At 41.1% G+C, this 26,061-nt stretch overlaps 1 protein-coding gene across 3 annotated transcripts in view; it reads left to right on the forward strand.

The window, feature by feature from the left end:
• Nucleotides 1-20,281, forward strand: part of ldlrad4 (low density lipoprotein receptor class A domain containing 4) — a 222,557-nt gene extending 202,276 nt beyond the window's left edge. For all 3 annotated transcript variants that reach the window (XM_023329941.1, XM_023329937.1, XM_014470397.2), the window contains 3 exons: nt 10,300-10,454; nt 14,341-14,391; nt 18,187-20,281. In XM_023329941.1, the coding sequence (XP_023185709.1) occupies nt 10,300-10,454; nt 14,341-14,391; nt 18,187-18,780 (800 nt within the window). In that variant the 3' untranslated portion in view covers nt 18,781-20,281. The remainder of the gene's footprint in view (nt 1-10,299; nt 10,455-14,340; nt 14,392-18,186) is intronic.
• The last annotated feature ends 5,780 nt before the right edge of the window (nt 20,282-26,061 follow it).

A 26,061-nucleotide genomic window follows, 5' to 3' on the forward strand; every position in this document is an offset into this window, starting at 1 on the left:
TGCTTTGACCCTTAACCTCCACCTCATCTTCCTAACTTCATTTATCTCCAGCATCAACTCCGACTAACTTCCTGGTTGCTGCTGAAGAAAAATGTCCCCGCAGTATGATGTTGCCGCCACAATGTTTCACATCAGTCATGCTGCTTGCAGTGTTCATTTTCTTTCATTTGTCTTTACACTGAGAATTAAACAATATTGTCATATATCGCAATAATTTCTGGGACGGTTTATTGTTCAGCAAAATTTATAATCGCGACAAGTCAACTGAAAAAAACAACAACCAAAAACACATACAAAACTAAAATCATAAAAAACCCCGAATCGGACGACTCTGTAAATGAAATTGCCCATCATAAAATATTAGTAATAAGAATGGAAAATTGTCAATCTATTAATTGAATAATTGCTTATTGCGACAGACTTAGATGTTTTTTGGGTGGGAAGCAACCAGAACTGCATAAGTACAGAGTGGTGAAATGAGCAGCGGTCCAAAATGTGACTCAGTGTCTCCAGTAGAAGAGACCAATCAACTCTTCCTGCAGCTGATGGAACTTTCTGCACACAGAAAAGATGAACTGCCTCCACAGTGTTACTAAACAGCTTTATGTCCCATCAGACTGCAGTTTACATTTCAGCAGCTCACCATCTTGCAGCATACAGAGCTCTTATTGTAAACACACACACACACACACATTCTGCTCCAACGCCCTCCTGCACAGCGACCCCAGCTGACCCCGATTACCATCCTACACGCACACACATGCGTGTGCACTTTGACCCTGACATCAGTCTGACCCTCCAGTCTGGTTCAGACATTCAGAGTGCAGTCAGTCTGGCTTCATGGCAGAGGAGTGGGATGGGGGAGGGGTTGGTGTTTCAGACACTCTGCTGTCTGGCTCTGATCATGTCCACCCAGTCACACATTCACCTGAGAAACCGCAGACCAAGAGCATGTGACAGCTCAGCAAGCCAATGAATTCTTTAACACTGCCCTCCTCTCCCCTTTTACCGCTGTTCATGAATATTACAGCACTGGAATATTGATAATATTAGGCGACACTGTAATATTCATGATATGTTATCACAGCCTAGCCTTTTCCCTGTCTTATTAATGTTATATTCATGCAGCTGGAGATGATACGACTACGTCAGGCCTCCTCACCAGCCAAAGTAACCATTTATTGCCGCCTCAGCATTAGGTCTGATCATGATGGGCCGCATTAGCAGTAATCAAAGTTCAGCTTTGTTTGAGGAAGGGGTAGAAGAGACGACTTGCTGGTATGCAGAAGGTGGAATTCATGTGGTGGATAAAAATGGCCGAGCAGGTCTGTTGGAATCAGAGAATAGAAATATTATTGTACCTCGATGGGGAAATTTCTGTGACAGGCAATGAGAGCAAGTAGAGTCACACAAAGACGTATGAAAATTCAATAAGGAGCAAAATACTGTACAGTAACTTGGGCAATATTTCAACATACTGTGTAGTTCTGTAATGAGCAGAGATTCTGAAACTCTGGAAAGCTGAATGGATAGAATAAAACTTTGCACCAGTCTTATCGTTGAATAACCTAAATAACAGATTAAAAACAATTAAATATCTTTGTTATTGAGCTCATATGTCTATTTATTCAACAATGTAGCAAAACTTTATTTTGTCGAGATGGGGTTTTTGACTAAAAAAACAGGATTAATTTCAATTAGTTAGAGACCCTCCATTAAAATTTTGAGTCCCACCACTAATATATGAACATTATAAAAACAAACTATATACAATAAATAACAACAAAAATAATCTGCAACAACAAGGATGTAAACACTTATCGGGTTGATGGTTCTAGAGTTGGAATGCTACTGGAAGGAAGGATCTCCTGTAACACTCCTTTGTACATCTAGGATGTGAGTAACAAACTATGCAATCAGAGTCTTCCTTTAACTCCACTCTGATGGATCGTAACAGCTTGAGATGATAATGGCTGAAATCTTTGAATATTTTCAACAACCTTCAGGTGGCTAGTCGAAATCCCGTGGCGCCCTGAATCCAGTTCCATTTTTTAGTCCCTAATGATAAAATGGATGTGTTGTGATCGAGCGAGAACAAGTCAGAGGCAGCGTGTTCTGTAATCCAGACAGCCTAGAGCTGGTGCTGTGTGTGTGTGTCCCCTGTGCTGTGTGAGCGCGAGAAGAAGGTCTGGATAGACAGAGGGGGAAAGAGACGGAGCTGCAGAGCTGTAATTGTTTTTTCTCTTGTTGCCCTAAGTCCCCACAGCCCGTCTGGCACCTCGCTCGCTCGCTCTCTTCTTCTCCTCCACTCTTTGTCGCCGTCTCTCCGTTCTTCTCACTCATTACATCCACCCTACCTTTTTGTCCTCACCGTCTGCATCTGTGTCCCCGACTCTGAGCTGCGTGTCTAATGGGCGGAAGACGCACACGCACAAGTGGGCAGCCCTCTTCTTGGGGTTAATCACAACTAAACTAGTTCACTTGTTTCCACAGAGAGAGCTGGCCGACTGTAGCAGAGCGTTGCCTCAGCGGCGGCTGTAGCACATCCAGCCGGACTGGCCTGGGTTTCGCAGCCGTCTAGACGTCGCAGAGCTCAGCATGTGTTTGTTGCATCATTTCCTCCTTTTCGACCAACTCTCTCTGTCTCCTTATTACTGAGAACTCTTCCTCCTTCCAGCCTATTCAAGTCTGTCCCTTTCCATATTTCTCTGTGCCACAGCATACTTGTGTGTGTGTATGTGTGCCAGCCAGGTCGCTGCCATGGCGCCTCAGCAGCTCTGGGCCTTGTTGATCACGGCACCGTGCCCAGGGGTTCCCATGGCAACGGCAGTGGCAGCAGACAGGGTTCCGTGTAGAAGAAGTGTGTGTGTGTGTGTGTGTGTGTGTGGGCCCAGTGTGGTGGGCAGCAGGCTGTGAACTCAGCAGGCCTCTATCTGGGCAGCAGGAGAAGGACGAGCGAGTCGGAGCAAACAAAGCACCCTCTATTCACTCATCTTCTTCTCTTTTCACTCAACACACACATCACGGCGCAAGCTATCACCGAAACACACAGACACACACACACGCACGCCAATACACACACACACACACGGTGGCTCAACGTGAAAACCCGAGCGTTGTAAGGCACAGGGACACAGGCGCCCCCACCACCCCTCACATCTGCAGAAGTGCTGTGTTTTACGGCCAAGTGCGCTCTGGATTGCCAGGTGTGGCTGTGAGAATGTAACAGGTTTTTTTTTTTTTACTTTTTGCTCATGACTGAGATCTGGAGAGCAGCAGGAAACTGTAAACGGCAACAGAGGAAATGAGGCAGCTGCAGGGTTTTGATGAGTGGGTTGGTTTGTATGCAGAAATCCAATCTGAACTCAAGGCAGTAGCTTAGCTTTAGATAAAGTTCTGTGTCATTCCTAAGCTGCTTCCTGTTGTCCTGTGGCCTCCCAAGGCAGCAGCCAGTCAGGATGGGAGTCTTTCCTCTTTTAGGTTCTATAAAGTGTTTTTTTTCCAGCCACACGGGTTCCTGACAGCTGAAGCTTAGAGGGACGGCATTTCCTTTTGCTTGTAGGAGGAACGCTCCTAGTCCAAATTAGCAAGCAGCTAGCGTGCACTTCCTCCTGGCTGTCAGCATAAATCTGCTTTCAAACCTGCATTTCAGAACGCAGCCTGCTAGCTGCAGACAAAGCAATGTTTCCAGTGTGCAAACTAAACCAGACACCCCTGGTTCCCTTACCGAAGCGTCTAAGGTCGGCCCATCTCAGTTGTGAAGTTTATTGAGCAATAACAATGTTAGAGGCCCCAGCTGAGTGAGCGCAGTCTCCATAGATGGCCATTAGCCTGATTCTTGTTTCAGGGCCAAACAGAGCAAGTGTGCATGCCCTCATTATTCACAGAAGGAAGTTTTCCCCGGCATTAACTGTCTGGTTACCAGCAGGAAGGAATCTGCACATAACCAGACTGAGGCTGAGCCGGTCCACTTACTTCAAACTCCTACTCACCGCATCATTATCGTCATCACTTTCCTTACCTTCGTCTTGGTGTTTTTATTTTCAATACTTTATGTTTTTTGAGAGGAAACACATTTGTGATGATCCTTCAGTCTCTTATTGCACATAAAGAAAACAGCTATGCCGTCCATCACTGTTTGTGGATGTTGCTTATCCATCAGATTTATGGCTACTGGAAACACAAAAATACAAAGAACCTGGTCGGAAACCTCAGGCGTGCGTTTGTTTTGGTTGTAACCACACCAGAGTTCACTTCAATCGAACAGAAAACTAGGTTTTTGGGCAGACCACAGTTGGCTGTTTTGCGCCGCATCAGGGTTCAGCTATACATTCACACCTGCTCAAACAGACCAGACTTTGTGGGCAAATGAACTAGACTTCAACTACAGCAGATTAAATAGAACTGGTGAGAATACATCCTGAGACTGTATATTCATGTGGAAGGGTGAGCTAGTCTGTGTCCAGACCTAAATCCAATTGAGATTTTGTGACAGAACTTGAAAAGTGATTGGAGATGCTCTGTATCTGTTTTGCAAAGAGGAATGAGTAAAGATGGTGTGGACATGCCCTAAAAGACTCCCAGCTGTCAATGGAATGAAACGAGGTTCTTCAGTGTCAACTTAATACAAATGTGTTTCACACTTTTTAGCTTCATTTTTGTAAAGCCTTTTTTCCCGTTTTCAATGTGGAGAAGTTTCAGAGGAGGTGTTTACAGAGTTTTGCTTCCAGAGGAGTAATCATATGTATGTTACATATGAGTCATATGCTATCATATGAACTGCTTCCAGTAAATTTGAGCATTTCTGTGTAAAGATCTTACATAGACATAACTGGAACCAAGTTGGTCTCTGTTTCTCCTGACCAAAGCAGGGGAAACTGTCCAAAGGGGAGGCAGGTTTTCAGATCAAATGATTCAGCCTGCTTAAAGAAAAAGGAGGCTGCAGGTTGATATTGTTTTGACAAGCGGATTACAGTAATAATGACAACAGAGTGCTGCTGGTAATGCAGACTGTAAGCACGCACTGTTCTCCATGCATGGTGTTCTGCATCCTCTGAACTTCAGCACAGGCCTCATCTCTCTCCTCCTCCTCCTCCTCCTCCTCCTCCTCCTCCTCCTCCTCCTCCTCCTCCTCCTCCTCCTCCTCCTCCTCCTCCTCCTCCTCCTCCTCCTCCTCCTCCTCCTCCTCCCATTTCCTTCAGTTCTATCAGCCTCACCCCTCCTGGTGGTTTCTTCCTCACTGACATTCAGAGAGCAAGCTGTTAGCTAAGTCGGGTCACTTTTATTTTGCTTGAACAGTAACCTGCAGGAGGAAAAAAACAGATTACTAGCTAAACTTCAGAAGTACTTTGAGCTTCAGACAGGATTTTACAGCACCAGGAGAGTATGTGATATTTAGAGAGTCGACTCACAGGTTAGCTTGGTTCCTCAGCATGGTGCTGTCTGAGTAAACCTCTCTCTATCTCCTTCCTGTGGCTGCCAGGGCAAACTCACCATCCCAGGCTGCGGGTGGTAACAGTCTGCCAACAAAACATTTGACATTTTCTGTTGTATTTATTTTATATCCCAGTTGCAATGTAATTATATGGATGGTGTATCATTAAACCTGGTAAATGTAACTTTTGTAGAAAATGTTTTTTCTACATCAGAGGGAATCCACACACACCGTACCAAACACTGTGCAGCATTTTGGGTTGGCAACTGGATTTGGATATCAGCTAACTTAAAGTTATTTCAGATTAATAATTTACTAAATTGTGGAATGAGCTATAGACCTTATTGCTGTTGAGAAATGTGGACATGAAGTTATAATTCAGTTCACCTTTCTTTTCCCCCATCACCTCTGTAGCTGAGTGACGGCCCTTAATGTCTATACATACATTCTCGGAGCAGAGAAATTGAAACTATCAGAGAGAACTTTGGACTTTACAAGTGCAGAAGGAAGACTTTCTGAAGTCTTTCTGTTTCCAGTAAGTGCTGAGGGAAACTACAGCAGCAGCAGAACACTTCTCCCCTCCACGGGGTCTTTTGTGGGCTCTAGTGTCCCTTATATGAAAGTAGGCTGACAGGAAAGGGGGAAGGAGAGGTGGGAAGACATGCTGCAAATGTCACCGGGTCCGGGAATTGAACCCACAACGGCCGCGTCGAGGACTCAAGGCCTCCAAACGTGGGTCGCGCTAACCCCTACGCCACCACAGCACGCCCAGCAGCAGAACACTTCTGCTTGGAACTTGCTAGCAGCTACTCCAGTTCATCTCTAACTGTTAGCTGTGATTGCTTGCATTGCAACAGAGGCTCTGATTACACCGAACAGAACAGCTAAAACAATAACATGATGGTCTGTGGCTCTATTTATAGCATCAATACAGCAAACCTTTTACAATAACATCCTTATCCAGATAAAAGCGCTCTGAACTTCAAATAGCATAAAGCTAATTAAAGCCACATACAATATCATCTTCTCTAATAACAGCACGGTGAATGCAGTGTGCGTTGTGTGTTCGGGCTGCAGGCTGCAATTTATTCATGCCACATATTTAATACAGAAGACTTTCTAAGTGTGATAAAATGATGAAAAACTCCGCAAATACTACTGCCACCAACGGTGATTGTAACACTGATGGTGACAAACTGATAACATTTTCACACAATACCTATACTAATCACTTTTGGCTTTACATGCATGTTGTTTTTTATTTTCAAATTACAAGTAGAGCTCCGACTAAGGGTTATTTTTGCTATCAATTAATCTATCATTCTGACAATTAATTGGATAAAGAACTGGCACATTATGCAGATTTTTCATTAAAGCCTTTCATATGCAGTCTTAGTAATACATTAGAACATGCAAATAAAATAATAATTCAACTCATTTCATAAATTTGAAAATTTTATAAAGTTAAATTGCAGGATTCCTTTCGTGAATGTGTGATTTATAACAAATCATGCATCTACAGCTAACAAAATACTTCTAACATCAACATGTGAAAAGCTCAGTTCTTTCTTCTTGACTTAACATCAATACAGAACTGTAGGACTGATGTGGTGATTATATTTTTGATTAGCTGATTAATAAATGAATAGCAAAAAGTGCTTACTCAGACTTTATTTATTTTGCAGGATTTGAACCAGGTTAAACTTCTATGAAGGTTTTTTTTTGTGTCTTTTTATCTATATTTGCTATACAGTTTTTGCTTAATTATGGCTCTAAATATATCGTTTGTTATCCTGGCCTTTTTTTGAGTCAGTGTACTAAAGTTAATGATTATTCGATTTCTGAATTAGTTGACGATAATTTCAGTAATAAATTCATCACGACTGATGCGATTAATTGTTTTACACCTCTGCAAATACTTTTTCAAAGCACTGTCTAGGTTACATGTGAAAACATTTGGCAGCGGTTTTTTGCCTCTAAACCTGACCCTGAAGTAAAAATTAACACTGACTTCTGTTTAATAAAAGGGACATTTTCCATTAGTCTTCTCTGTATTTGCTGTTTAGACTTGGCAAATAAGTTAAAATTTAATTTAGCATTGCAACCATCTAGACTTTGTTTCATCTGGGGACTTTGAAAACATCTGGCCTTAGGGCTCTGCTATTGTGAACAGTTTTACATGATTTCTTTGTGAATGGACTTATGAAGCGGTTCTTTTGCTGGAGAAATGATTCATTTGTTCATTAGCACTCTGTGTTTATGGGGTTTCAACCTGAAGAAACCAGGTAATGACAGTTATGAGTTTTCTGAACTTCCGGGTCAAGTCCTGCTCCTCAAGGCTTCGCAGGATCATCTAAAGTTTTATTCAGCACCGATTTGTCAGCAAGTTTGTTCTTCTGAGAGTTAAGGAAACCATATTCTGATCCAGTGTTTTCAGTTGCTCAACATTTGTTTCTCCACTAAAAGACAGATGTGAGGATCTTGTGTTGCTGGTTTCCACATGGTACCACATTCCTAAACCTTTTGTCTGTTTTTGGTTTTTATCTAATTTTTCCTCCTACTTCAGCGCGGCTGGTTTTATTCCTGCCAGACTTTCCCCTACGGCTGTTGTTGAAGAATGCAGGCACGTTTTTGGGTCGCATTATGTTTCAACTGAATTGTTGCCAGTTTTTCAAAACTTCAAACTATGTTTCTAAAGCTTTCCTGGTGGACTGTGGATGTGGTTTTTGGAGAAAATATGCACCAGAATGAAGCCTTAGTAAGTCAGATTGCTGCATGTGAAATGTGTCATCCACACAGAGAGACAAAGAAAGTCACTTGAAATGCACAGAGTTTCCAGAAGGGAGTCAGAGTGTGAGTCAGAGATCAGACTGCAGGCTAAGATGAGGTCAAAGTGAGGTAAAGGAGAGAAGCTGGAAGAAAGAGAAACTCGAGAGGTTGTAGGCAAGAGAAGGATGCAAGACAACTGATGAAGATTGTGCAGTGAGGAAGATGATAGAGAATGAATGGGAACCGTTGGAGGGAATGTGGATGAAGAGGGAGCAGGCAAGTGAGGCAAATCACAAACCAGTGGAAAATAACAAAATGGAAACTTGACTGGTGGGCAGTTCTACCCTGATCTGGAAGGTCATCCCAGATGTGTGTGTTTGCTGTTTGACACAAACACACACACAGTCATTCAGCATTCTGACAAAAGAACCACTGTATGGTGGGACAGTCACTACAGATTCAGATCTCTGGGTTGGCGCTGTCCCCTGTGAAGTCTTTCTGAGTGTACACACACATTCACACAAACACAGTTTAATCGGATACATTGTGATGAATTCATTACTGAAATAATAGTCAACTAATTTAGTAATTTGATGAAAGAAATTCAGAGCAGTAATTAAGACAAAATGGTACAGAAAATATACATTTTGCATTTATAATAATAACAATAATACCCTTCTTTGTTTGTAAATCTGTTCTACTCAGAAGTGGCAGTTTTGCTTCACTTGGTTCATATTCTGTTAAATAAATATAAATCTCCTATTAAGCACCTTTTGCTATTCAATTATTAATTGCTTAATCCAGAAAATAATCAGCAGATCAGCTCTGCTCTGTATTGATAATAAGTCAAGCAGAAAGGGCTTTTCACATGTTGATGTTAGAAATATTTTTTAGATGCAGATGCATCTTTTGCTTCAGATGATCAAGTGTTCACTTGAGGAATGCTGTTACTGCATTTGAGATAATAAAATGTTTATTTTCTTATTTAAAAAACGGAATCAAATTGCTTTCATTAATATTGTGTAAAACAAGCTTAAGTAGTTAAATTAATTGATGATTTGATTAATCAATACATCATCAGAATAATCAATAGAGTATTCAATTACTAAACTAATTATCAGTTTCAGCCCCAGTTTGTGTTTCTACCCATTTTAGGACTTATATTTATTTTAGAAACTGAAGTTATGCTTAACTTATGCTAACCATTACCTGTGTTCTTAACCCTGACCTCAAAACTTAATTTGCACCATGCCTAGAATCTAACCCTAAAATAGGCGGTTCATTTCACTAAGACTGGGCTTTGGGCACCATGTGGCCCCATGAGGCCCCTCTGTCTCCAGAAGGTTAGAGAATATGCCAGAAAGGGTCCAAAATAGGTAACATACATGAGTACACACACGCGCACACACACACACACACACACACTATTACTGAGTCTTCCCCTGAGTTTGACCTGTGCTACCCCCTGCTGGTAAACAAACGCTACAGCACGTTTTTAGAGTAGGATTCAAAGTGAAAATGGTAGTCTATAGTGTGCTGCATATGTGAAATCAAACTGTAGAGATACAACACTGACTTATTTTTGTGGTAAAAAGCTTTTTTGTTTTACTGTTTATATCTGTGAATTGAAATTGTGAGTCCCCAAAGTTCAGCTGTTGTTCAGAACAGTCAACCTAACTGGAGGAAGATGATTGCTGCAACAAGATCCAGCCCCAGTTTTCCCAACAAGTTGACTCATTTAGCACTAATTTCAAGAAAATCCATGCACTGTGGAGCTTTCACTTGGCAGCATTTAAGAGTTGTAGAGATTCTTGTTTTGGCTTTTTTTGTGTCTGTTTTCTATACATCCAAAGTGGGAAAAGAGCAGGCAAGGGGATACATCAGTTTCCTTGGGAAACAAAAGTTATCAGAATGACTTGATAAAAGCTGTAATGTCAGAATGTACCATATGTGCGGACTGCCAAAAAAATGTTTCTCTTAAGCTTGTCTTGTAAATGTCACACCTGGACTGGAAGAACGGTGCTCCATCAGCAACTCAAAGATCATCACTGAATGTTTGGTTCTAATCTCTTCCCTCTCTCTGTGTCTTTGTGCAGCTGAACTGGAGTTTGTTCAGATTGTCATCATCATTGTGGTGATGACAGTGATGGTGGTGGTGATCATCTGCCTGCTCAACCACTACAAGCTCTCCACCTGGTCCTTCATAACACGGCAGAGCCAGGCCCGCAGGCACGACCACGCCCTGCAGCAGGTCAGGACCGCTGCTTCTCACTCTACAGCTAACCTGCTGGTCTTCACTGTCACCATTCAGTTCACATCAGTTCAGTTTATTTCAAAAGCACTAATTCATAACATACATCTTCTCAAGACACTTTACAAGATAACCATCCTGTTTATATGCTGATGTACAGAGTAGAATACTCTACGGTCTTTTAAATCACATCTTTGAGAAGAATCCACACCTAGCTCATTGTAAGCAGCTGTCTGCTACGATCAAACAGGAGTTTGAGAAAACCGAGTGGACAGAAGCACTTCTCCTGGATGTTAAAGAAAAAGAGAAGAGTTAATGACAGCAGTAGCTGCTCTGGTGGCATCTACTTTAGTTGCAGCAATGTCTCCTTCATCTGCATCTATTGGAAGAGTTAACAGGGATCTGAGCCGCTGGTCCCCTGCAATAATGTCCCACAGCTTAAACTGAAATGCATAAAAACAGAGAGAGAACATGATGTTAGTGACAGCAGTAATGGAAAGTAGTAGAAGAAAGTAGCAGAGGGAAATGTGGTTGATATGCCCTCCAACAACCTAAAGGGCAATGCACATTGGTGACATCAGACATCTGTCAAAAGTCAAGCTCCTCATGGTTCGTTCAGCCGTTGCCGAATGTCCAGCAATCGTTTTTCAACCTGTTATGTTGAGGAACTCAACTGCATTCTGGAACTTTGGAAGTTTTTCTTCTGTGCTTATTTTGTAGTGTTGTTTCTTGTTGGAAAATAAAAAATAAAAGTAACGACATTTTTGAGGTTGAAAAATATCCAGTGATAAAGGACCTGCAATCCAATCACTATGTACATGATGTGGCTTGGTGATGAATTTCTCACAAGATCGGCTATTCTAATGACAAATCTTGGTCATATAGAAGAAAAGCTAAGTTAATATCTGAAAGATTGACACAGTAAACTTTTTATGGTGTAATAAATTCTTTTCAGTGTACCAAGTAATTTATTAGTTTCTTCTGGTAGACTATGGCACCAGCTCACTTAATTAGACAACTGCATTTGGCTAAAATCCATAGAAATAGCCATCTGTTGTGTTTTGTTGCACTTCAGCGTGTCTCATCCAATGAGTGTTTAAGGTGTAATTTGACATAAAGTGTCACACCATTTCCAATGATATTGAGTCAGCCTCAAGGCCAAAAACATGGACCTTGTTCCTTAGGAGAACTAACGGATCTTCCTCTCATTCTACTTTTAAAACCTCTAGGAACCAGCAGGAAACCTGCCTTGTGAGAGAAAATGGCTCTGTTGGAAGAATTATGTTTTATTATTAATGGTTTTATATTCATGTAGAGTTTTATATTCTATTCTGGAATGAAATCTCACTCTTTGTTTTGGATAAGGTGGTCTTTCTGATATTAAAAATATATATATATTTTAGCCTTAAAGAAGCAAATGCATTGACTAGTTTTTGTAAATCATTTTTGAATAGGATATTTGTAATTTTGGCAGTATTGTGAAGGTGAAAGAAGGAAATCCTAGAAACCTGATTTAAATGACAAATCCCAGTCAAGATGACGCCAAAGTCATTTAGATTATGGAGGACAATTCAATGCCGACCAGAGTGAGTAAAGAACAAAACTCCTGTCTTGTCACAATTCAAAAGCAAAAAAAATAAGTAATCCAATTTTTGATATAAAATCCAGTTTGTGAGGTTGGATCCAACCTGACAAACTGGGTTCACTAAGATTTATCCAGGAACATAAATGAGTATAACAGTGGAAATACTGTATATCCTAACTGATCAGTTCTTCAAGGCCTTCAGGGTTACAATTCATTACAGTACATTAAGAGCATGTAAGAAAAACATGGATGGCTTGTTTGGAAGTGTTACCAGGAAAAAAAACTTTTCATTGGTATTGCACTCAAGTAAATAATGCCTTTAACAATTTCGTTTAGACACAATAAATCACAGTGCAGATGTTTGACAATAATTCACAACAGTGGAAAAAAAAACTAGACATAACAGAGCACAAACTACTTACTCTAAGTACTGCAGCACAGTGGTGGTAGTGGGGTAATGGTTTGGACCTGTTGAAGATTGACTCACACTGGATCATCAATGATCTCGAACCCAGAAACAAGTCTAAAACAAAATGCCTGAAAATACAAAGAATCAAGGTGTTGCAGTGGCCTATTTAAAGTCCAGATCAAAATATTCTTTTGGGGCTTGGTGCAAAACGAACAAAAATATTAGATCCTTTATAGAAGACACTATCTAAAGGACCACTAAGACTAAATGTTTCTCTACAATCCTCCAAATTATATAGAGGAATGTCACTTTGAACAGAATTAGCTTAAGTGAATGTGTAACAGCACATTCACTTAAGCTAATTAGTTTAACTAATGAGGTAACTCAATGTTACCTCATTCACTTGAGGTAACATTTATTTCATTCCAATGCTGAATTTGTAAAATGATTCCTCATTCTGAGGACTATTTCCCTCTAGCTGCTGTAGATCTAGCAGAGTCTAGTCTGTCTAGTTAATGCTGCCGTCGTTTTGATCCAAACTGATGGTGAGTGAGGCCCTTTTTGTCTGACTGTCTGCTCATCTGTTCTCACTGAGTGTTCCTGTGCAGTCATTGTGTTAGTACATTTATGTATTTGTGAAACAGGACAAACATACCCTTACCAGTATGTTCCCAGTAAAGTACAGTGCAGCTAAATGAATCTTTTTATCCCACTTAGAGCTTTTGTCCCAGTTTTACACTGGTAGCAGCTTTGCTGCAGTCTGTTAAGTGAATTTGCTGAATTGGTTTCCGTGGAACCAGTCTCTATATTGTTTTTTAACAACACAGCTGTAAAATATTTGCTGCCAAACATTCTACAATTCAAACTGGCTCAGCTGAATCAACTGGGCTACAGCATTCTCGTTACTTTGGGTTGTGACGTGGAGATGCTAGCTCTGTCTCAAACCTGCAGACCATTTTCAAAGTGGGAATGTGTACAGAAAAAAAAGAAACCAGAAGTTTACGTGCATCTTTTTTTCTGACTGTCTGAAGTTAAACTAGATAAAATTTCTTGTATTTAAAGTTTGTCACAATTACCTAAATTTTTTCTATTTCGAGATCTATTAATTAATGTCTTTAACATCAGAAGTTGTTTACGATTACGATCTCCTTAAGCAGTGGAGGAAAGCCAGGATGATGATCTGTGACATTACTGAATAAATCTTTAGCAAATAGAAATAATGTAGTTAATGACGTGAAACAAGAACAGTTTGGTTTGATTTGCAGTGAGAAAAGAGGTGCATCTTTCTCATTCTGGCCATATAAACTTCTGGTGTCAACTACAAGTCAAATACAGGCACTTTCACAAACAGTGCGAAACAAGCTCCAGTACAAAACATGTTGGAAACTAACCTGGTACTCCAAACCAGCATCTGGAAATGTTTTTCCTAATTCTACACCTGAGCTAATGTTGTGTTAGCTTCTTGTCTTTTCCATATTGTCTGTATGTTAACCATGCTAAACAATCAAATTAGTTGTACTTCAGAGACAGTTACAAAGCAAAAACACCACAAATAAAAGCTCCTACAAAGCAATCAAAAAACCTGTTTGGCACTTCTCGTGTAATTTCTGGTTGCTATGGAAACATGCACTTGGAAATATAATGTTTGCCCACCAAGGACTGATATGAACATAAACAACATGGGCAGAAGTCAAAGTCAGGTCAAAGTTTATGTTATAGAGCACACTTACAACTACATAAATTGACCAAAGTGCTGCATAAGTCATAAATCATCAGTAGTATACAATTTGCATTGTACTTGCTCAGAAAATCTAACAGCTGTCAACAGCTAAACATTCAAGCTCCTGATCTGTAAGCCAGCAGCTTGACCTCTGTTGTTTTCCTGTCTTTAGGATGGCTGTCTGTGGCCTTCAGACAGCGGATCCCGACAAGGTGCCTCAGAGGTAAGACCACCACTCTGGTCCTCATGTTAGACACAGTGCTGACTTCTGCACATCATGAGCATGACTCAAATGTTACATTCAAAAATAGAATATTTCATAAAATATGTATTTCAAAAACAAGAAGTTGTCCTGAAATAATTTTAACATGTTTCTTGTCTTAACGTTTTGAGGAAAACTCATTTCAGCTCTGTAATTGCCAGGTTAGCTTTGGGAATGCATGGAAGGTCAAATAATTGCAAAGGCTATTATTATTATTATTTTTTTTTATTTATTTATTTATTTTTTAATCTTGCAAGAATGTCAGAATTAAACAAAAGTTGTAATACATGTATATACTGTATGTAGATTTTTTTTTCTTTTTTCCAAACTCAAAAGCACAACATACAAAATGAGGAGAAAAAAGACAACAAGCAAACAGATCACCTCTACTTGGAAGATCAAGAATCTTCAGACACTTCATTGTTCCATATGGGTTATGTTCCATACTGATATACAAATATGTATCAATTATTGACATAATCGCCCCACATACATACTACATACACACTCCCCGTCGCCTGTGGGGGTGTTGCACCACGAACCACTGAAGTAAACAGAAACATGTGAAGGAGACACTGAGAGCTACTTCATTCTTCACAAAGGGTAAACAAAAATGGAGTGGTGTCAGGTTTCTCTCATCTTTGGCAAAAGACCAAAAGACATTTCTCCCTCTACTGTTAGACTTGTGTGTTTATTTTGGTGTTCTTCAAAATTAGGTTTTGGTACTAATATTAATGACAACCGAGTTTTGGTCTTCGTTCATCCAGTCAGGATCGCTCAGGTAAGCATTTGGATTGACCAAAAACCAGATTTTATCTCCCACCACTAGTTGGTTGTGCTTTAGAATAAAACTGCTGTGAAACAGCCAAACACTAACAGGTCTTATCAAATGGTTCCTATTAAATGCTTTAATCTCACTACCAGGAATCTGTTTGCAACGTCAAGGTAGACAAATGCAGCAGATGAATTAAGAAATGTGCTCTAGATGTACATCAATGGAACCTGTAAATGTCGTGCATTACTACAAGGTTGAGTGTTTTTCTTTATGCCTTGAACTTAATTGCTTCAAAACACATTCAACAATTAACACTGAAGTGCTGATGTTCATGCTCAACATTCTCAGAGCTCTGACTCCCTGTTTAATTCTGGAGCCGCCACATCTAAGAGTAATGTCTCTCAGCTGATTAACGGCAGATGAATGGCTCCGTTTGAATGATGTACACAAATAGGGCTGAAACGATTCCCCGACTGATTCGAGTAGCTCGATTATTAAAATTCCTCGAGGAAAATTTATCTGCCTCGAAGCTTCGTTAAATTATGTTTTATTATTTAGCGCACCGTGTTCCCGCCGGGTTATTACTTGCGTTGCCCAGCACTCTCACTTCAAGGAGTTCAATTTATTTTCCTTGGTGCGTATTGGCTGAAACCCCAAGAACGAATTAAGGAAGACTGTAGATGTTGGCTTCTGCTGTTAGATTAAGATGATTTCCAATGTACGCGTTAAAGCATACTCAGGAATATTTGGTGTGTGAACTATTAAAACATGAAATTATGAGCATTTTTAGAGGGATTCTCAAGTGTTAATGGATTTTAGTCTTTTTGCAGGTGGCTGTGGTCCCCAACCCCCGCAAATACCAGGTGGCCATTGTAGTATACTTAAAAGCAAATCTGAAACCGCTCCAGTGGGTCTGTTATCTAATCAGAATGCTTTTGTTCAGCAAATCTTCTCAGTATCTGCTCTCAGCTCTTTATTTTGTTTCCTTGCCGACTTCTTTCTTGGCACGCGGCCTTCTGTAAATGTTCAACGCTCACAGGAATACAGTTGAGGTACAAGCAGCCTGACATTTGCATTCTGGCTGCTTGTAAATATTTGATCGTCCAGGAATGGAGCTCATATGCCGCACTGGGCAAGTCTGGCACCGTACATTAGACATGATCAAAGCTGGCGTGTTCTCAAAGAATCATGGGTACAGATACGTAAACTAATGCCAGCATACTTCCCATGACCGGTAGCGAGCTTAGCTTAATGATTGTTTGCTTGGTGAAAGAGTTTGAGTCCAGGTGAGAAGAGAGAGTTGGAGAGGTGAAGAGAGAAACATGTGATGTATGGTGTCATTGGAGCGATGAGTTAAAATGGTCCTAATGTGCTTCCACATACACATCAGATATAAAGTTGCTGTTCTCCCTCAGTGAGAACCTTAGAGGTAAAACACAAGAAAAGAGAATGGGAAGTGACAGGAAGTGGGGTTTGAGAGAAACCAGCGGCCGAAGAGGAAGAGAGTGACGGCAGGTGGAAACAGTGTTGGTGCTGCAGCAGCTGGAGAGGAAAAGGCCATGCAGAGACAAACACAGAGGGAGACACAGCCAGTGAGTGTGGGTGGCTGATAGATGCAGGGATGCTGTCTGAATCTGTGTGTGTTTGTGTGTGTGGCAGTTTGGGCTGAGGAGGGGCTGAGGGGGGCCAGTGGATTCTGGTGCGTCATTAATCAGCAACACCTCCCCTGACACTGTCTAGACAGCCGTCTGAGAGCTGCCCTGCTCCGCTGCGCTCTGCTCCCTCCATCAGCTCTACACCTTTCTCCCCCCTCTGTCTTTCTATCTTTCCGTCTCCACTTTCTCTCTTCTGTATTTTTTTTCCCTATCTCGCCCTGCTTTCTTTCTCTCCATGGCTCTTTTTATTCCCTTCTCCTTTCTCTCTGTACTTATCTCAACAGCCTTTCTTTTTAAATCCTTTCAGATTGACTCTTTCTGTGTTTCAACCAGTCTCTCCATTTCAGCTGCCCAGATCCTCTCTCTCCTTCTCTCCCCCAGCTTCTGTTTCCAAGCCTGTTGTTCTCTTCACCCAGACCGCTTTGTCAGTGGGGGTTGATGATTAGAGACACAGTCCCTAATTGAAATAAGTTCCCTCTGATAATGGGTTGCTGCAGCAGCAGGGAGTGGGGCTGGATAGAGATGTTAGATATGAACACATGGATCATGACGTTCCAGTCTGAGGAGTTAATTGTAGTGAAGAACAAAAGCTGGCAGATGAACTAATGTGCTGATGGTTGTCCTGTTTGAGTGAGGGATCTCCTTTCTCTCCTGTAATCAAGCTAAAACATCTGTAACCACCAACTGGTAGTTCACTGGTCTGTGTGGAGGTACATCACGATGATCCGCCATCGTTTGCATCAAAGCCATTGATCCTGCATCTGTATTTAAGCAGTTAACAAAAATAAGAAATAAAAGAGATCGTGAGAGGCTGAGCTGTAAAATATCACCATTATCTCAGCCAGAAATATATTTGCCAATGTTTGTTGTTTTTGTTGCTAAAAATGTTTTATGACTTTAAAGAATTTCTATAATTGCCAAAGCACTAAATGATCCTTTTTGAATAAAACCATGTTGAGACAGACCTAATGGATTTATTACCTTGGATGTTATTCTCACGATGACTAGAGTTCTCACTGTCTGGAGTAGGTTTGAAATGAATCCAAAGTAAGTATTTGCCATTTTTTAGTGAAGTAGTTGTGCTTTTCTTTTTTTTTTAATCGCAGATCTTCATTGGAGGCCAGGAACTCTGGCGTGTGATGTCACCTTGCAATGTGTCTAAACAAACAAAGTTCCTTTGGCCATTTATAGATTCTGGTTTTAGAGGTTCTGAATGAGTAAAACTCAGACATTTGAGAACATTTCTTTGTTTGTTTGTTTTTATGTTATCAGTGTCCCTCCTCCTCTTAATGCTGGGTTTTCCCTGTGTGTTTCTCTCTCATCCAGGTATTATACGCTCCCCAGGCCAGGGATCGCTTCACTGCTCCCTCCTTCATGCAGCGCGACCGCTTCAGCCGCTTCCAGCCCACCTACCCCTACATGCAGCACCAGATCGACCTGCCGCCCACCATATCGTTGTCAGACGGCGAGGAGCCCCCACCGTACCAGGGGCCCTGCACGCTGCAGCTCCGCGACCCTGAGCAGCAGATGGAGCTGAACCGGGAGTCGGTGAGGGCGCCGCCCAACCGGACCATCTACGACAGTGACTTGATCGACATAGGGAACGGCGGCGGCCTAGTGGGGGCCGGGGGGGGCCTGGGAGGAGGGGGCCCAAGGCCGCCCAGCAGTAACTCTGGCATCAGCGTGGCCAACTCCTGCAGCCACGGGCGCATGGAGGGGCCCCCGCCAGCATACAGTGAGGTGATGGGCCATTTCCCAGGCTCCACGTTCTTTTTACACCAGCACAGCAATAACCAGAGAATAGGGAGACCAGGGGATCCGGGGGGACTGGGGAGCAGGACGATCCAGCAGCAGGGCCAATCAGAAAGCACAATAGTACCTGCCAAGGCCAAGGATGGCCAACCAGAGGACCTGGTGTGAGGAATGGGGGAGTGGGGCAGGCGGGGGCCAAGCACCCCGGACTCAGCACCGTCTCCTATGTTTACGGCTGACATGGAAGCATCAGCCTCTGTATCGCTCTGTCGCTCTCATGTCCTCTCTCCACACTCCCATGCACAAACAAATCTCGATCCGAGCTACAGCAAAACAAGGAAGGAGAAACCCAGAGTTGATTTAATTTCACTTTCTATCCAGCCGGCACTGCTGGGGAATTTTGATTTCCTTCTTCTCTTGGAGAGAGAGAGAAAAACTCTAGCTAGCACAGCCTTTGGGTTTTTTTCATTCAGTGAAAGCTCTACGATGGGGACGGGGGAGAAAGTTCCTATTTTCTTTTGTCTTTTTGATTTGCTTTTCGGACCGGGATCTGTGCACAACGCGAGAACTGAGAACCCAGGACATACAGAGAACACAACAAAAAACAAAACAAAAGACTCACAAACCCAAATCTTAGTGCCAAGGTTCACGAGGAAGCAAAGCAAAGAGGGCAAATAACATCTTCTAACATTCACAACACAACAAAAAGAAAAGTTCCCTAAAAGTTGCACTATCTCTTTTGTCGTAACAGAGGAGGGACATGATGTCATGTGATGCTGATGTTTGTGTTTTGATTTTATTTTTGTTGCAGGGTTACTCTTTGCTTTTTGTTGTTGTTGTTTTTTTTTTTTTTTTTTTTTTTTAAATCAAGGGTTTCTTTTCATGGATGGACTGAACGACTGACTGAAATCTCGCTCCAAAGTTGTCATAAAAAAAAAAAAGAGGAAAAAATTGAACAAAAACTAACAAGTATAAGCTTATCTCCATCCTTTTCCGAAAAGCGCAACAAATCCTTGAATCCAGCCTAAAACATCTGTTCACACAACAGGCACACTGAAACTTAGTAAGAGAATAACCGTGTACTGCTTTACGTCTGCTTCCTAATCGGGGAGAGAAATCTGTCTTGTGACCAAGCAGTGATGCTTCTTAAAATCTTGACTAAAAAGGTTTTAATCAGTTCAAATCTTGAACTGACCATCGATATAAACCAAGCTTAAAGGGGCAGTATTATGTATAATCGACTCTTATGAGCTTTGCGTCATGCTGTAACGTTATTCCCTCATCAAAAACATACCTGGAGTTTTGCCTTGATTCTTTCATGAGTGTTTAAGAAATTCTTTAATCTCCATGGCAACCATTAAGCTAGGCAAATTTCCAGGGCGGACCTAGCTCTGCCTTTGAGGACCAAGCTCTTCCCAGTTTCAGAGGTTCCGCCTCACAGAGCAGCCGACTCCCCAACTCGGCTCCTTCAGACTAGCCAGCAGCATCTGGTGGAACTGCATATCTTCTGAGCTCATTATTGGTAAAAGCTTTGTTAAAGGATTAATAAATGAGCCATGTTGTGATGACTTCCTGAAGGTGGAAGTCATCACCTTTCACCAGGACAGGAGTTTTTAAAGAGACAAAGGCCCAATTTCAAGGTGTTAAGTTAAAAAAGTCAAATTTCTTTTAAGTCATATTTGATGTGTTTTCTAAGAACTGAAAGTAACATAGTTACTGGGTTGTGCTATAAAATTGCACTGTGTCCCTGAAAAACACATAATACCTCCCCTTTAAAACTGTGTTTTGACTCCATGGGGTGACATCAACGTGTGTTAGGTTTTATTTGGCGTCTAGGTCAGAGGAGGTTCTTCTCTCCAAACCTGTCCTGTTCTCTGAGCACCTGACCCTTTTCTTTGTCGACCCGCACAGTGCATTCTGCCACACGGATCTCAGAACCCTCCCGCAGTTCTGCCAACCAATAGAAGGCTCAACGCTTCGTCTTCACATCAGCGACGACCCCCCCCCCCAACACACACACATACACACACACACAACAAAAAGATCAAGTAAAGATCGCTTAACTAAGGATTCCACAAAAAACTGACTGTGGTTGAAGTCAAAGGGCTACCAGAGGGTCCTTTTTGATAAACTAGAAAATCTAGCCTTTTTTTCACCTCATTGTTGCCTTCAATCTCTGCTGTTACGCTTGCTCTATCTCACTTCAGCACATTTCAGTGCACCTTCTTCCCCCTCCACTCCTGCCCTGCAAAGATAAACTGCTCATCGCCCATCCTGCCATTTGTGTGCAAAGATGATGCAGAGTCAGCCAAGCCCTTTAAAGCTGAGACTGGAGTGGAGTCGTCGTTTGGCAGCATGCTGATGCAGTCTCCTCCTTACAGTACGAGTGTGTCGGCGTGTTTGTTGCTCAGACCCTAGGCAACACTGAAAAGCACTTAAAGCTCCTGCATGGGTATTGTATGTGTGCATGTGCGTACAGCTGAGTGATTTCTGATCTGACTGGTTAGAGTTTTTAACATTTAAATACATTTTTGTTTTGTTTGTTTGTTTTCTCCTGTTTGAATTCAGCAAAGCATTTCTTAAAAACCCAGGAATGGACGAGGGTCAGTAGCCAAAGAGACGCAACAGGTTCTAGTAACATTCACAAAGTTAGCTTCAGATTCAGTTTCAAGCTGCAGCAAGGTGTCAACAAATCTCCTGACAAATTTACTTTCTGACCATTCCAACCCACTCAGATCTGGTGGAAATAAATTCAGATTTGCAGCGACAGAGAAGTAATGACTCACGGGATCAAATATCAGTTCTCAGATCACGTCATATTTATCTAATTTGCTCAATCTACTATCATACAAGCTGCGTTTCCATTGACCATAAAAAAATGCACAAATTGAAATTACGTAAATAAATTCTCTTAATGGAAACTCATTAATTCTGAAAAAACAGTTTTTCGATAAAATGTTTTAGCATTAGGATGAGGTGGTTTTTCAGCCGTATCAGAATAGATGTATTTCGCAGAACTGTAATAGAAGCAGTTTATTCCCACCACATAAGTCACGTGGTCAACAGCCTGATGTTACTACTGGCTGAAATGACAAATAAGATAACAGGAAGTGGTAGGAGGATAATGGTTTCTTTTTGTTTTTTTCCAGACAATATGCAGCTGGTTCCACTTCAGCTCTCACAGCATCACACAGTTCATAATGAGTTGTGTGTCATTCCAGCGTATTTAATCCAAAGCTCTTCTGTAAACACACCAACTACATAGTTGCATGCATAAGTGGTTTGCCGCTCCAACGCCTGTATAAGACACTGGTGTCTCCTATGATTGGCTGATAGATTAGCGCTAGCGCCATGGCTGAATTATGAACATATTTCATGTTTACAACCCTCGTTGCCATGGCTTATCACATGAATAAACTTCATGTGTGATTCTAATTTCCTATTTAATGGAAATGACAGAATGTCAAAATTTAGGGGTTTTTTATATTAGCGGAATATAGACAAAGATTTGCTCATGTTTGTAATGGAAACGCAGCTATTTTTGCTTCTATTGACATGCATGTTTCTGTCTAACATCAATGTTCCACAGTGTTTTTGTGTCAATTTTGATACGTCCCTATGTAAAATAATGTATGCAGATTGGGCTATATGGTGTTCATCACAGTGTTTCTTCTTTTCTGGCAGATGAGGCTGCTTTTATCTTGACATCGTATTTTATTGTTTTCCATCCCTAAGTGATTCATGCTGCTGGCTAACTTAAAAGTTGCTTTCATTCAACCAAGAAGTTTGATCTGAATGGAAACAGGAATGTCGAACCGCAGACCTCACCGTTCGCTTACGATTCAGAAAGCCTCTTTATCGCAGTTATCAACTTACTATGAAAGTAACATTACACACAACCGTATAGCTTTCTCCCCTTCACTAGTATCTAAGAAACCAAAATGGTTTAGATGAAAAACTGAGCTTAAATGTCTCAGACACAAAGATTAAACAGAACACATCAGAACCATGTGTACCCCGTGCTCTGAATGAAGGAAATGTTAGTGGATCTCTGCACGTTTCTACCTACCAAACATTTGGCAAACTCAGCTGTTTGAATCACTAGAGAAATCTCTGTTGGCATTACTGCAATCAAATCTTAGAATTTCTATTCTGGTATTATTGACCAGTTAATAATATTACTTCCAGTTAGAAGAAACATTTTCATTAACTGAAAATATTATCTTAAATGTAAATCTACCAAAACCTTAACTAATTTTGAACCTAACTCTGTCTGGGTGGTCTTTGACTGCCCCCTGTTGGTGAAGCACTTCAAAACAGTGTCACTGCAATATTAGACGCACCTGAAGGCCACGAAGCTGAGGAGCATTTTTACCCTTATGATAGTGATAGTTATAATGTATCTACTTCCACAACTGAAAAACAAGGCAGGTAAACGTAGTATGATGAAGGTTTTCAAATGTTTGACAGTGGTTCTCTCTAGATCCACACTTTAGACTATGACTTTTTCTTTTTTTTTTTTTTTTTTTTACAAAATAGAACTTTTTTACCAACTACAACTAGATCATCTTTAGTGATCTAAAGACTGCTATTCGGAGAATATAAAATATAAAGAGGCTGAATTAATTTCAACACTGTTTTACCCCCCAACATTGATTTGCGTTGGGTAGAGACGGAGCAAACACATTTCCAGGTGCAGTAACACCTTAGCTTCCCTGGAGTTCAGCCATCAGCTGCAGCCTCTTTACAGTTTAGTACGACTCGAGCAGGACAGATGCAGTGAGAGTGAATTAGAAATATCAAACAAACAGAAAATGTGCCTGGAAGTCCACATGTTCCTCCACATTGTGTTTTTCAACCTTCCCGTGGTCTTAGTGCGACGCTCAGGAGGAGCGCGGCAGATGACACAGTCGGACAGCGGCGAAGCTGTCAGACCGTCAGTTCCCAAAACCACACAGAAAAAAACTTGTAAAAGTGCGAAAAGCTTGTGGGGTTCAAATGGCCCCGTCTCTTAAGACCGCGGGAGGGTTAACCTAAAGCTAGATTTTAAGTTCTAACATCACAAAGAGGGACGTTTGGCTCACTTTGGGTTAAAGCGCCTGAATCCTTTCTAATTCAGTGTGTTTGAATGTACGTATGCAGATATTCGGCTTGTGTCTTTTTGCTTGTGTGTGTGTGCGCGTGTGTGTGCTACTACATCACTGCTGCTATTGCTGTTGCTGCTACCACTGTCTTTGCTACTGCTGCTTGTCACATCCCTTCCTCTGCCAGCCTTCCTCTGTCTTGTCCATCCTGTCCTCCTCCACTCATCTGAAGCTTAGGAGAGAAAGCTGCAGTGAACCCCACAGGTCCCTGGGACTCCCGGTACTTTTGGTCTTAAGCTGCAGGGAGCTGCTTCACACTCAAATCTCTTCTATGGTTTTCTTCTTTTCTTCCCCTTCCCGCCCTTCTTTTTTTTTCTTTTTTTTAGCTTGTTCGTACTGCGCAGTCATAAGCTTGTAAATGGAGGATAAATAAGATAAATTTTATGTTTTCTACAAGGAGGTTTGCATGTTACTAATATATGAGTAAATACGGTGCCTAATGTTCATGTTTGAGCAGACCACGCCTCTGTCACACTGCTTCTCGGGATCCAGGCAGGCGCCGTCTCCGGTCTGGCGGAGTACAGCTGAAATGTTCACGGTCCTTCCGGAATCATCTATTTCTGGGCAATCAAAAGCTTTCTGATCTGAATCGGATCCCAAATTTCATCTGAAAAAGTCCATTCGGATATCAATCAAGCTCTCCGCCTTGTTCTCACCTGACAGCACCTGAAGGTATTCCGAGCAGCACTGTAACGGGACTGGAGCAGACATAGGAACCCACTTGCACTCAAAAAGCTCCCACCTTCGTTGTGCCTCACTTCCAACGGTGCTTTTTTCAGTAGTCTGTCTTTCTTTATGTTTGTTTGTAAGGTGCTGTATATAACTTGAATATATTATGCACATATCCTACCCAATGGGTAGAAACCACAAAAAAGATGTTGTGAATAATGTAATATACTGTATAGACAATATAAAAATTTTAAGAGGGCAACATCGAATTTGTAAATGCCTACAGTTAAAAATGTGCTTTGTCTTTTTTTTTCCATAAGAAAACATGTTTTTCAAAGTATGCTCAGAATATATGGTTGCAACACAAATTTACAACTTCTGATATTTTCTTATTAATAATCGTCTGTTATGATATGGCTGAGCTGAGCTTCAGTAGCTTGTCGATGGGTTTCCTCTGTCGCAGCGCCAGCCGTCACTCAGAACCCGGACACAAGGTGCCGGGTTCATCCTGACCGACGAACAGATGGAATGTTCTATCAAAATGATCTTTTGGTATCACAGATGATTATTGGACATTAAAAATATGTACAAATGTTTTATCTAAATCCAGATTTACTTGCAGCAGCTCAGAAAACGTGAACAAATGCAACCTTTGCATTTTGGCGCATTTATTCAGTGGGAAAAATACAAGTAAAGCAATAGTTAATTTTTTAAGTGTACACTTTTTAAAAGTTGATTAGAGTATCAAAGAATTTATAATTAGTAATCCATAACATCCTGTTACTCTGGGGAACAAATAAGAAGTAACAGATCCTGTTGCTGTAGCATCATGGCTGGAGGAACCATATGGGATAAAAAGGTTGGATGTAGGAAAAACCTTCTGTTAGGTTTGGCAGAGGATCTGTGATGCTGTGGGCTTGTTTTTCTTCCTGAAGTCTGAAAAACCTCATTTATGTGCAAAAACATAATTTTTTTATATACAAGAAAATCCTTTTTCTGATTAAAAATCTGTTGAGCTATTATTTAAAAATGGGTCCTTAGTCCTAGAAGGGATGGGTGGGACATTTAAGACTTTTTAAAAAGATCATTATGAATGGAATTTAAGAACTATATCTCCAAAGACATGTATGAACGTTGTCCAGTCAACTGGTGATAAATTTACACTGACCCGTGATGGACGCCAAAAAGCTTCCTTGCTAGCTAGGAAGGGCATGTTAGCATGGAGTCACAGAACACAGTCAAGATGTCGGTGTGTGACTCAAGAAAAAAAAATACATAGAACTTACAATTAAAGAGTCCTGCCAAGATGAAATTTAAGACCTGTGATAAACATATTTAAGGCCAACTTACTTTTTTAAAACTAATTTAAGGCATTTTAAGGCTTTCATTTTTAGATGCACAAATTTAAGACTTTTTAAGGATGCCCCAGCACTCTGTGGTGGAAAAACGCAGGTGTCCAAAGCATTTGCAGAAGAATATAAAATATAAAGAGGCTGAGGCAGTAGAGGTTCTGTAAAAACAAATAAAAAATATGAAATTCCCCACTGAATAAATGTTCTGAAGTTCATAATTTTCAGTGCTGCAGCTAAAGCTGGATGTATTTGAAGTTTTGATCTTTTATTTTTATTTTTTGACA

The sequence above is a fragment of the Xiphophorus maculatus genome, chromosome 3 (assembly GCF_002775205.1).
Source record: "Xiphophorus maculatus strain JP 163 A chromosome 3, X_maculatus-5.0-male, whole genome shotgun sequence".
NCBI lineage: Eukaryota > Metazoa > Chordata > Actinopteri > Cyprinodontiformes > Poeciliidae > Xiphophorus > Xiphophorus maculatus.